This window comes from Rhea pennata, chromosome 1 (assembly GCF_028389875.1).
Source record: "Rhea pennata isolate bPtePen1 chromosome 1, bPtePen1.pri, whole genome shotgun sequence".
NCBI lineage: Eukaryota > Metazoa > Chordata > Aves > Rheiformes > Rheidae > Rhea > Rhea pennata.
Window position 1 is genome coordinate 152,201,969 of NC_084663.1, and position 13,865 is coordinate 152,215,833.

General features: G+C 33.8%; 1 protein-coding gene across 2 annotated transcripts in view; it reads right to left on the reverse strand.

The window, feature by feature from the left end:
* Window positions 1-1,328: 1,328 nt before the first annotated feature.
* Window positions 1,329-13,865, reverse strand: part of TMCO3 (transmembrane and coiled-coil domains 3) — a 35,166-nt gene continuing 22,629 nt past the window's right edge. The window contains exons 11-14 of one of the 2 annotated variants that reach the window (XM_062601664.1): window positions 11,034-11,184; window positions 4,230-4,309; window positions 3,617-3,766; window positions 1,329-2,243 (exon numbers count right to left, since the gene is read on the reverse strand). In XM_062601664.1, coding sequence (XP_062457648.1) covers window positions 2,130-2,243; window positions 3,617-3,766; window positions 4,230-4,309; window positions 11,034-11,184 — 495 coding nt within the window. In that variant the 3' untranslated portion in view covers window positions 1,329-2,129. The remainder of the gene's footprint in view (window positions 2,244-3,616; window positions 3,767-4,229; window positions 4,310-11,033; window positions 11,185-13,865) is intronic. The other variant, XR_009961391.1, reaches the window with a different exon arrangement.

Below are 13,865 nucleotides of genomic sequence, written 5' to 3' on the forward strand. Positions count from 1 at the left end.
TTAATACTTTCTATAACAGTTTCAAGGGCTAGCTGACTAAAAGACAATGAAAACCATACAAAGGTCTCTGTCATGGTCACCTCTAAGAATACATGGAACAACCCAATGTGAGGTGACATCAATTAGACTGTTTTCTTCTGAAACATAGGTGATATGATTGTGGTAGCAAATAGTACGTGCAAGATACATGTTCTTTCAAAACCAAGATGAGGCATTAAGGAAAGAAGCTTGGATTTCCAGAAGAGATGCCTGACTATGAGCTGTCGGTGGACAGAGTAAGACCTCTTTCCCTCATACTGTTAAGAAACAAAATTAAGTTATTTTTAATGAGGCAGCTGAAGCAAAATGAAAGGTTGAGATAGATTTAAATTGTACAATAAAGCTGTTGAACTGCTTCTACAGTTTGAATACTAAACAATAAACAAATAGAGCAGTTTTCAAAAATTTTTTGTTAAAGAATCATTTTTAAACAGAATTATTTATATGGTAGGTTTTTATCTGGGTTTGGCACTCTTCCCCAAAACATCTGAAACCAAGGAGAGGTGAAATTGTCATGCATGCTTGCAAGTTTTTGAAGAGTCAGTGCCAGAAAAGAAAGACCACAAATCCAGTGAAGAACAGGAACTCAGTAAGACAGTTAAGACACCCTGCCTTGCAGGGGCCAGTTGGCCTAACAGTATGTACAACCTCTAGACTAGCCCAAACTGTATTTTACCAAGCCCAGCAGATGTCAGATAAAACAGGAGAACACAGAGGCTACTTTGGTAGGGGAAAGAGCTTTGAAGCATTCAAATTCAGAGGAAAAAAACTTCTGTTAGTTCCACTACTTGGAGGACAACTTCTCTCATTTTAATTGGCAATTTAAACCTATAGCATTCATTTTTCTAACCATTTTGTGCATACTAAAGTTATTTTGTATTACAATATAGTACTGACCTAAGCTGTTAACAAATCTTTAATAGCATTGTTGTAAACATAAAATTCAAAACTTTTTTTTTATTATTTGTTTGTTGGACCCGGCTACAGTGAATAAGCTCTTTCTATGACAAATAAAGAATGGGCTTTTTACAAGGCTTACATAAACGCATATTAGAAAGTTGTAGAGTTCCCAATGCACATCTAATCAGCCTTTTTCAGTTTTGTGCAAATTGATTTAAAATGATTTCAAATGTAGAATTATTTCAATTCCATACAACCTCCAGAGAACCGATAAAATGTTTTCACACCTGCTTGAAGTTAGACTTTTATTTTCAGTTTAAACCCAAAGAAAACTATAAACAATTAGTGTAACAGTAGTTAGCAACAAGAACAGGTAACAACTGTCAGTCTTCAAATATAACTTAATTTATGTCCTTTCTCACCAGCTATGTAAATAAATACAAGAACTACACAAATGAAAGTTATCATTGTAAGAAAATATATGATATGTAGTAAATTGGAACAAAATATCACATAGTACTGGCTGTACCATTTGGAGTATGTATTTACGGTTTAAAATAGTTTGATGCTAACAGAGTTAAACTTTTTCTGTGTGTAAAGGATTAGACTTTTACTCACAATTGGAAATGTGTTTTGTGACCAGATTTATATCAGTGTATTGAACTTTTAAATGTGAAAATGACTCAAGTCATTTATAGTGTAAGAAGATACCATAGGCACCATAATATAATACATATATGTCTGTATGCATGTGTGTGTGTGTATGTATATATATATAATTTTCTTTAAAAAAAAACAAAATCTGGTAATGAACAAATAGTAGCAAAATCAGACTAAAATTAAAAGGCACATCCAGGCAAAAAAATACACAATGCAATTTGCATGACACTGTATTTAAAAAAATAATTTCTAATTTGCATAATTGATTGGATTGGGAACAAATATTTTGGCCATTTGAATCTGCCAGGAAAAAAGCCAATTTTGTAAGAGATGTTTAATTCAAATATCAGACTTTTTTTTTTTTTTTTTTTTTTTTTTTTTTTTTTTTTAAGATCAGTATAAAGCTTTTAACTGAGTACATGTTAAGAGGACTACTCAGACCCTCTTGATTTTGTGAGTGCATAGAAATACAATGAGCAATGAAGACGTTTTTTGCCAAAACATGTATTCTTGTACACGTGCAAGTCTTATCAAGTACTTGAGCGTCTTTCAGGTCTTGGAACACATTTCATAATTGCAGCTCTCCACAGGGCTGGGGCAAGTAAAAGGCTTAGAGTAGTCACACTCAAAATTAGGAGATAGACCTGAAAATTGGAAATGAAAGAAAACCATTACTTCTCTCCCCAGTTAGGTGGTGAGCTAGGAAACAATTATGAGTTGATGAGATCAGACTTTTCTGGATAGTATTTCCAAGAGACTTCCTCCTGAACAGCTACGCATTTTATTACAAAAGCAAACAAGTGCATATACATATCATGTAATTATATGTTTACCTGTTTTGAACAAGTAAATTCAAGAACAACTTTATTAGCTTATACAAAAACAATTATTTACATGCATAATTAAGAGATTAGTTTTAAAAGCTTAAGGTGCACTAAAAGACCAAAGGCCAAGAACCACTTCATTTTATACATACGTAAAAAACAAACACCTGGAAAAAAAAATCCCGAACTGGTTTAATAATAGGGTGGAAACATGCACTACCATTTTACACTCTTTAAAAACAAAGAAAAAAACAACAAAAACAAACAACAAAAGCACACCTCAAAGTCATACTGCACACTTTCCAAAATAAAATTTTAACCATGTTTTCTGAAACAGCGTTATACAATGGCAGTACGGAGGGGCTTTAAAGTGCAAGTTTGATGAAATTAGTTTTGAAGTTTCAAACAGAAAAGCAGTATTTGGAAATTTCAGAGCTTTATAAAACTATATAATAAATAATGACAGAAGACCTGCCACAGGAAAAATAAAAGCCTAAACATCTTCATGCACAGTGGCCCCCAAATTGACTATGAAAAATGGCGAGGTATCTGGAAACACTGTTCAAACACACAAAATTTTTAAGTCTTAATTACATGCAGGAGTAAACATGAAAATTTATCACCTAAACATATACAAGTGAATAGTGTTGTGTAAATTATTTTCCATATTTGCTTTGTTTGGAATTGGTTCCAGCATTATATAACCTACTGCTCACACAATGAAAATCTCAGCTAGTCAGCAAATAGAAAGGTTATTTTTTGTGAGCAAAGGTACAGAGAAGAAAGCAGCTAGCACTGGAAAGTGAGGTTGGTTGTCACACCTTTGAAGACCTTATTTACTTCAATTTGCAAAGAAGACTTCATCTTGAGAAAATAGGGTTCTGACAGCTCAGAAATAAAACTGCATTTTAAGATTCTTTCCTAGAGCATTCTCCCTCCCCCTCCCCCCCATGATTGCTGAAAAAGCTAGTTGTTGCTTCTGCAAAAGGATGTAAAATCATCAGAACTAAGAACTCTATCAGGAACATGCATGCATCAAGCATACAATTATTCTATTTGCATGGGCTAATTCTATTTGTTAATATTTGAGAGATGACACAATATTGGAGCATCTTTCAAATGCACTGTAATATAAAACCCCAGTAAGTTAATCAGGTGCTAAAAACAAAGTTAATAGCTACAAAATAACTTACCTCCCGAGATATGATCCCTGCTCTGCGTGCTCTACTTCCCAGAACAAAAGAGAATTCACTGACTTGTGCCAGTCCTGCTGAGACTATCCATTTGATATACTGGCTGCTCTTTGGAAGAATCAGAGAAAGGACAAGCACTGCCAAGACAAACTTTAAAAATGTTTTTTGGGTTGTTGTTGTGTATATATTGTTTTTGAACAGTGCAATAGATAAAATAGCACAATCATTGTAAGATATATAGCATCAGATAAAGTAGTAGTCTTATAAATAAATACATCTTTTAAGGTCAAAAGAGACAAAAAGTATACTATATAGTATAAAAGTAGTATCTTACTTGCTATAATAAAAACACTTGACAATTTTGTCAGAAATCCAGAGCTAGACAAAAAGATGTTTCTCCATGTATAATGGGCTTTTAACATTTGAAACATTCCTAGGATAAATTAAAGGAATTTTTTTAACTACTCTATCAATATATAAAACAGATTTACAGTAAGGGTGTAATATTATCTCTGCTATATCAAATATTCAGTTCTTGCACAAAATTTTCACTATGGCATGCAGAAGTAAGGTTATTTAGATTATTAAAAGATAGACAAGAAAAAGAAAATACCTTCATTATGACCACAGACAGTGTAAGAAAGAGTAAGACTGTGAGTTCATATATTACAAATGTAGGGAAAACATGAAGCCCTGGGGGAAAGAGGTTTTAAAAAAAAAAAAAAAAGAAAAGAAAGAAAGATTAGTACATCTTTTAAAAAGAGTAACTTTAGCAAAGCATTCGTACAAACATCTAAGTACAAATAAATAAATTGGGTATTTATTGGGACACAAAATGAAAATATGCAGTATTCACAAAGACTGAAAAAATGCACTTTACACAACTTATGTTTTATTATTACTATACTATTATTTCTACGTATGAGATATTTTATTACTTATTATATATATGTTTTTGCTGTATTTATTATAGTATTTATATACAGCTCAGCACTAAGAAAGAAATAAAAAAGATCCCCATCCCTTTTTATTTACATGAACTGAAAGTTTTTTTAGTGAATTTTTGTTAAGAGATGTGAACTCTTGTGCTATGTTCCAATTCTAACTTACTTAGAATATACACAGTTCATCACTGACTAAAAGAAATGCCTTGTGTAAAATTTTAGTGCCTTGTGTATTTACAACCATTCACATTTAACTTTTTTCATAAATTCTTACCACTGCATTGATGTATTTTTAATTTAACGAATACAACTGCAAGCTCAATTTAAAAGCAATATCCAATTTGTCTTTTTAGAAACCTCTGAAAAACAAATTTTAAACTTTAAGACAGATATCTAATTCTGATAATTTTTTATGTAATAGATTTAATGGCAGGAATGTATCTAAACTAAGAAACAAAAATCATTCCTACTTAATCATGACGCGCTTTCTGCAAGATCTAACTATTTTGTACACTGGAGGGATTTATCACAAACAATATTCCAAAAAAATGTAAGTTGTATATGATTGATGCATGAGCACTTTTCTGATGCACGATTTATAAACTTTTCTGTCTTTCACACCAATCAACAATGCAACTGAAACATATCTCTTTTTCGAAAGCTTTTTAAAAAGCTAAAAAAATATTGCAAGAAAATAATTTCACTGCTCTGCATATAGATTGTAACATACACATACACTCTTGTTAACTGTTCATCTTTTCGCCATATGAAATGGCAACAGACTATCACTGTGGGAAGAACATATTTGTGTTTACACTGACTACAGCTAAAACAGAAAACTGCCTGTTTTGATCCCTTGACCCTCACACGTGAGCTAGAAAAATCATTGACTGGAATCAGGGAAAACTGTAACCCCCTGAACATGATCTAACAACCAGAAAATTACACAAGGCCACATTGCTATGATGTCATGTTTTCTTTTTTTGAAAAAGGAATGTAGCAAAGTAGCAAAAATTTGTCTCATATTGAGACCTAATTTTTATTCCCAGTGACCACACATACATTTTCAGTAATCTTATCCATAAAAAAGAAAAAAAAAACCAAAAATCAGTAAAGGTCATTTTTATTTATTAATTATATGAAGTAAGATAACAAGAACCAGGAAGAGCACAGCAGTGTGAAATTAAATCTTTCTAATATTAAACAAATATACAAAAAAAAAAGTATTTTTTGAGAGAAGTCGTGGCCTCTCTAAAGAAAACTCTTACTCACAGTTGATTAATCAGAGTGCCTTTTTTTCCTTAGGGTATGAGGAACTTGTGCAGGCAAACATAATTGTGAGTCTTTGGAAGTTCATTCCTTTTTCAAAAAAGCTCTTAAAAGAGGAACCAAAATTGTGGTGTTCCTGATAAATCCATAATAGTTGGCAATTCTCCAATCTAATTATTTCTGTTGAAGAATTAGAGTTTAGCTTCCTAAAGCATATGAGGCATGTAAATCAATGCTGTAACTTATTTTAATGAAAGACAAGTTTTCACTAATTTTCTGTTCCCCATAGCACTACAGAACCAAAAGAACTCTGGATAACTAAAAGTTGCCTTCTCGTTCTGAACGTGCAAGAGAAGTTGCTAGCAGTTACTTCAAGATGTTTTGTACATATGCACATTCCATGGTGGATGAATATGTACTTCAAGTACTCTAAGCTCAGATTTTTATACAAGCGGTATCTAATCACCATGCATACACCCCACGTTTTGTTTCTTAATTTCCTTCCACCTACAGAAGCTCAAATGCTAAAGACTCACCATAAGGGGAGAGATGACAGAAAACAAGAGATACAAACATCACATCTAAAAAAAATAATTAAATGTGTGTGCGCACATGCGCAACAAATAGCTTTTCTCTTTTTACTGTTTCTCGTGTACACATTGCTAGTTCACCTTTAGGCTGGTCTCAGAGATGTACATGAACAGCAACTAGAGAAGCATGAGGTTTGACAAGAGGGCCAACTCTGATACATCTAGAATAGGAGATTTCCAAAGAGAGGCTATAATATAGCCTAGGGCTCTCATCATTGTCAGTGGATCTACTGCTTTTGTTCTGGTGCAGACAGTCTGAAGTTAACTTGGAATGCCTCTCAGTGTGCAGATTAGTACCATATTTGAAAGCTCTATGAGGCACAAACTATCATGAATTTCTACACTAACCTTATGGACCTTATGGAAGTAAGCATCACTAAGGTGAAGCAAGCCTAAACTTCTCGTATACCTTATTCTGAGAAAACAAAACAACGCCCCACTCGCACAACTTGGGAAAAAGACCTCCATGGATTTCATGGTTGTTATAGACCTTTGCCCTAGCTCTATACTAAAACTTGGGATAAAGACACAAGTCCTAACAAACCATTACACAAGTACACAAATCTTTCAAGCCTTCCTGACAGAACTAATGCCACCAGAAAGATTAACTTCGTAGATAGATGATGCATGAATAATGGCATTTTTTAAAACAGATTTATCAGGTTTTGTGACTAGGTTCAGAAGTCACTATGGACTTGTTCTCTAAAGTGGAAAAAACACTTCAGTCAAATACTTCAAAAACTTCCAGACCATCATCAGGCAGCATATGGCATATCAACCTGTCATTAATAGCTAGGATATCAATGAGATCCATTTTCATAGAGCTGAGTAGTAAGTCACTGAATTTCAACTCTATATAGTAATCTAGAATAGCTGGAACAGAGGCCCTGGAGAAAAAATGACCTTGTATCAGTATCAAGGCAAAAGCATGGTTCACTTGTGTAAGTCAGTACATGTTCTATCTTCTCTAGCCAATTAAAAGCAATATTTGGCAAAATCTTTCTGTAAGCAAGTCTTTCTTTACAAGTACCTCTTTTTTCAGATTTAGCAGATTCTACCTGCCTGCTGGATGGCTACTAAACAGCACGTAAAGATCAAAATGCAGTCATTTCCATGTCCCGGAAGATTCAGCATCAGAAAATCAGTAGACTCTTAGAAATCCTTGACAACAAAAATATTACTGAAGCCAGAACTCTTGATCAGATTGGAGCCAGAGCTAATCCTGACATGTCCTCAGGCCAGGACAACCACTCAGAAAAATAACTTTAGCCCTTTCACCGGGATGCTGTATCTACCAGCAGTTTCAATGATTGTTTGATCATAGCTAGCAAATGCAATAAACACAACAGCTCTGGCCAGATCATTAAGACAATAATGCCAGAGTGCCAATGGCTATGGGGAAAACCAACATTCATCTCCATTTTTGCACAAGGGAAGTCTTCTCAATCCTAATGTCAGTTCTAATTCAACAGAAGTATTAGAGGTTCAAAGAAAGATGGGTTTTGTGTTTGCTCTGGAGAATGATAGCGCTGACAGCGTCAGTATCACCCCCTTCTGAAGAAAGGGACTAAGCTATTAAAGAGTTTTCATCATTTTGCATTCAGGGTCCAGTGCAGACCTCAAAATTTACCCAGAAGGGAAATATGAGTGTTTGGCAAGTGAGGACATTTGTACAGTACTCTGAGAACATGCAACTTTGTCGGTGAGCAAAAGTAATCTGCCTGCTCACCAGTGGCAGATAGGGTCCTGATGCCTGATTTCAAACTCCACTGATCTTGTAATCTGGCAAAAAATGGAATATTGAAGCCTTAACAAAAAAAAGAGAGAAAAACAGTCAATGCAAAAATGCATCAAAACAAAATCAAAGGAGGCAGAAGGGGAAAGAAAAGGAGCTAAGTACTAGATATCAAAAAAAGAGGGGGGGAATGTTCTCAAAATGTGGCTCTTAAAAGATGCTCTCTCAAAAATATTAGTGATGACAGGCAGTGAGAAGAGTTTTCCAGCCTCAGCATAGAGCACAGGAGAGCCAGGAAGCTTGAAGAACACACATAGAATGTGTGGTGATGATGAATACACATGAATGTACAAATGGAGAGTTACTTGAACTACAGCTGTTAAATGTCTAACTGCAAAGGTGTATTATTCCTACAGATGTATCCTTACATAAATTTGAAGGCAGTAGCATTACACGTCAAGCTAAGGTCAGGAGGTCAGGGCCACTTTTAAAGATATGAGATGAACAAGTACTCTTCAGCTCAGCTTTCAGACACTAGAAGGATTTTTGTAGTGAAAAAAATAGACATTTAAGACAAGCAAGATAGGAACTGACTTTTTTCAAATGACATATTTATAACCACATTTCCATGATGTCACATTTTTCTATTTATTCCTTTATTCTAAAGGAATAAATAGAAATCATATTGCTGCAGTGATGTACCATCCCACCTCAGGATCTTAAGTGTCTTGACTCTCTATGTAGGGCGCTTGCTGCATGTAGCAACAACTCTCTGCTTTGGGAAGGGGAAAAACAATCTTTCCTATAACCTTTGCATAATTTCACATGCTAAATTTATCTAATGATAATCATGACAGCCTAAAGATATTTACGAGAGTGCATATACATTCAGAGAAATCAAGAAAACTTTTCTTACTAGATTTCCTCTTAAACTGTAAGGAATACATCATCTAATTCAGGTTTTCTCTGCATCACCACATCACTTCTTTTCAAAACCTACCTCCTTGCCACACCGCAAAACACACAAACTTCCCACTAAGCATAGAAGCTGAAAATATTAAGGGGAAAAAAAGTTTTTGTTTGGTAAATAAGTAGCATTATCATGTTTTGCCAGATGCTTGCTATTCTGATTTATGGCCAGACATTTTAGCTACTTTTCATGTGAGGCAAGAATAATGCCCGTTATCTGTAAAAATCACACTAATTTGTTAGGCAGTTTTCTCTTCTTTCTCTTCTTACAGTTATAACAGGAATAACAGTCAAAAAGTGTTTTTTTTTTTTTTTTTTGAATTTTGTAACAGAACTACCAAAGTAGGTTTCTTTCAATATAACTTAGACTAGACAGACTGCTGCCTATCATGCCAATTGAAGTCTCACTATTCTATTGTACTGTACCTAAATCTCATCTCTAATCTTAATCTATGAAGTCACAGGAGTGTAGGACTGTTTTTTTTTTTATTATTTTTCTAGGTGCTGAACTTTTGGCTTATGATTATTTGCCATGCTTTGCAATCTTGATAACACCACCCTTTTCATCACTATCTTTACTAAAACACATTAACATCTTATCTGTGAGCATTTAGGAATTACTCATCCACTTTTCGGTTATATAGTAATATCTTGTAATAAATACAAAATTTTATTGTAGCTTATTAGTTTCTTCCCTTTCATAAAAGTAAGTTCATCAAGTAAATACATCTATTAGTCAGGAGTCTGACTGAACAGCAAAATTTGATATTATGGGTTGGGAGAAGCAAAATTAAGACTGTTGAACATAATTATTTCTTTTTTATTTTGATAATTGCTGCAAAATAGCTTTGGTTTCTCTTACAAACCAGCTGAATGCCCATTGTTTCATACGCACATCATTGCTTAAGACTAAACACCTGAAAGCCATATGAATTATGCTGACGGGACTTCACTATTATTTGAATAAATACACAGAAATAAAGAAAAAAAAGCTCAGAATAGAAGCAAAACAAAGGTTAGCCTTGGAAAAGACCTGCTGAGCAAGCATGGGTTGAAAAAGGCTGGAGTGTAAGCAAAGGGCTAAATTCAAACTACTTATTTTGGACATTACAACGCCCTAAAGTTGGGCATACATCTCCTGTACAATATGTAAGGAGAGGCAAAAGCTTCATTCACTGTACAGGGACCAAAGTGCTGTCATAACATGCTTCCTTTAGAGAAGGACATGCACTGATACCTTAGGAATTTGGCATTTTAAAATGAAGACACTGACTGATTTTAAATATTGTCAAGATTAACTTGCTCTGGCTAACAATCTGGCTGAATTATTCTTCTGGGCTTAGGCATTAATATTCCATTTCAGTAGACATTCAAGTAGTCTGTCTGAGAGATATCTTGTTCAATTAATTCTTCTTTGTTGAGGACACACAGATCATATTTTCCCAACTAAACAAACTATAAAAAGGATCTGCTTCCATTATCATATTCTGCTTCTAGAGAAAAGCAAGCCACAAAGACCTGAAATCTACTCTAACAACTCAAAATGGCAACACAATTTTCATACGAATTACAAATAAATATCCACTGCAAAGAGAAATTTTTCCAAAACCCAATTATTTTACCTTAAAACAGTTTAACTACACATTTAATGCAATTCAAATATAGAATTAACAATGAAAAAGTGACATAAGAAAACAGAAATTGAGAGTACAACATGGAAAACGTTTAAGAAAATGAATGTTACCTTTAAAAGTATTAGCAAAGTCAAACCAACACTCGGATCAATTAAAATTTTATTTTTTTCCACAAAATAAAATCCACTTCCTCCCCCCACTCTGTAGTCACCTAATTTCTTCCTTCCCCATATTCATAGGTTAGCATTATTTTTTGTAAGTTTTCTTAGAAATTACCTATGGATGCAAAGAAAATGATGGCAAGAAAGTCACGTATTGGTTCAATACAGGACATAATCTCCTCAGTAACCATGTGACCCTGAGAAGAGATCAGAGCTCCAGCTAAGAAGCATCCCAGCTCCATTGACACATCCAAAAGTTCTGTGATCTGTCAAGGAATAACAGAAAATTTATTGCTGTTCTCTTTCCCTGAGTGACTTCACATATCATTTTACAGTGAAATTATAAAGCTATACATTATATTGAGTGCAGTAAATTATTACACCTTTCTGCAATTTCAACAACAAATAGAATTCAGCACATTTAAGTGTTCTGCAGTAATGTTCTTACCCGAAAGACACACAAAATCAGTTTCCCCTTCATATTACCTCCTTCCCCACAGAAGCAAAAACAAAAAAAATCCCTTAATCTACATTGTAATTCTTTGAGTCACTCATAACGATAGCATCCGATTTCACTAAAATGAGACAGCTTCTAACAACTTCAGAGTCAAGATTACATAACAGAATGAGGCTGTGAAAATAATGCAGTTAAGAAAGCATATTTTCCAACAGTCAACCAAAGCAGGAGTTGGGGTGAGGGACTGGGATCAAAACTTTTACTTTGAGAGAATAGCATTGATTCAGCAAAACATTCCCTGATATAATTGATGTTTTATAATTGTAAATGAGGTTTAAAAACACATTCCTGTGGTTTACGAAACAGAAATGGATTCAAGCACGTAAACTGCTGAACTGAAGCATGGTATCTATTTGAAAGAATCCACACTGCTCTTTTACTCTTTCTGTTATTTGTATATTGTATTCAAAAGGAAGGATGAAACATATGTAAAGAATCTAACCTCCTAAAAATAAAGAAATGGCTTAAGACAATGCTCCTAGCATTAAAAAAATGCAGGCAGCACTTTTAGTAAGTATAAAATACGTTTTAAAATAATTACTTTAAAACTATGCTGCTGTGGACAGTCATCTTACTGAGAAATAACAATGCTATTAATAAAACACTTTAAACTGAAGCCTTATTTCCATACTAATTTAGAATAAGCAACAATATATTACTGTACATTTATGGACAACATTCATCACATCTTGAACAGTGTTACACTGTATGGTATGAAGCTAAAACTCAAGTGACTTAAATTAATGGAGGAGAGCAAAAGAAATGATAAACAAGTCATTCCAAACAGTGCATAAAATGCTATCTAAAAATAAAACCAGACTCTTGTAATTTAAGTAGTAATGTCTGAATGTTCATTACATAAACTCCATTTGTGCTCATAGTCCTTAATTTATTGCAAGACAGTTAAGAAAATGAATTGAATCTGCCAAATAATGCAAACAGTTGCTGATCAGGCAAAGCCAACAAAATAATATTATACGTAGTACTTGGCATGGATTATAAGTATATACGAAGTGACAGCTTTTATTTTAAAAACAAAAGGAATTCAGTTTAGTTTCAAATGGTGGAGTGTTCTTCACAGTAATCTAAAATTGTAAGAGGGAAGAAAGAAATTATATAAAAGGTTTTAAATCACCAGAACAAGATGAAGACACAGGAAATAGTTTCAAATAGGAAATATGTAAGTCATTTTTCATAATCATAACATTAGCTTTGTAAAAGTTGCACCTGTTACATTAAGATCCAAAATAGCCTCTTTAGGCAAAATTTTAACTGTTTCTACCATTCACATATAATCTCCACACATTTATACATTATCAGCTAAAACAGAGCTCCAGGTCAAAACATTTACAGCAAAATATTTTAAACACTCGCATTTATTTGGTTAACTTTCATTTAAGAAGGGATTTACAATCCCTTTGCATTGGCATTGCATAATATGGTGCTCTCTTAAGTATCACTGTTCAAGCAAGGAACAATTCAAGCATGAAAAAATACACTAGCTGCTTGTTCAGAAAGCATCAAAGTAACAAGAGCAAACAATATATCCACATAGGTTTGATCCCACAGTGTAAGAACTGCAATCCACTTTACTCTAGGGCAACATAAGCATGAGTTCAAAGACTGAATTTTGCCATCTCTTCTCTGTCCTCTAGATACTACACAACCTCAAAGCTACAAAATATGTATGTTACTCTACATAGAGGAAAATCTATAGTAGATGAGACACACACATGCATACACAAACACACACACTCTGGAAGGGCTTGTTTTATTTGCAGGACGGCCTTCTCAGCAAAGATTCTTACATAAGCAAGATTGGGAAAGTATTTTGCATTTACTGCTCCCTCTCTCCGCTTGCACTAGTTAAAATGTTTTGTCTTTACCTAAGACGGCTCTCACAATTACTACTTTTTGGGCTGTGTGCCTGTTTCAGGTCCTTTTCTTTACTCCTATATTATAGAAAATGTTTTGTTGATTTGCACCTTTATCCCAGTACAATTCAGTTTTCGTTTGTTTTCAAAAAGTCCCATTTTACTCTATATTCAGATAGGTTACTTTGCTTTCACTAGGATATTGGACTTTTATGCTCAAATGTTCTCCTACAACAGTAAGTAACACAGGAGTGATACTCTCCATTCCATTTGAATTTCAATCATTGTTCAGTAGTTGTTTTGCCTGTATTTTCTGACAATGCATGTTTTATTACTACTCTTTAATCATCACAGAAGCTTAATAAATAGGGTAAGGCACTAAAAAACACTAAAAGACACTAAAAAAAATCCTAATTGGAACTAAATGTATTAAAATTTTAGGTATTAATTACTCTTGGACAGGTTTAGGTTAAGATGCGAAATCTAAACTTGTGTTTTAAGGAAGCAAAACCTCAATGCAAATGTAAATATTATTTAGGGAACTTTGTAAAAAATC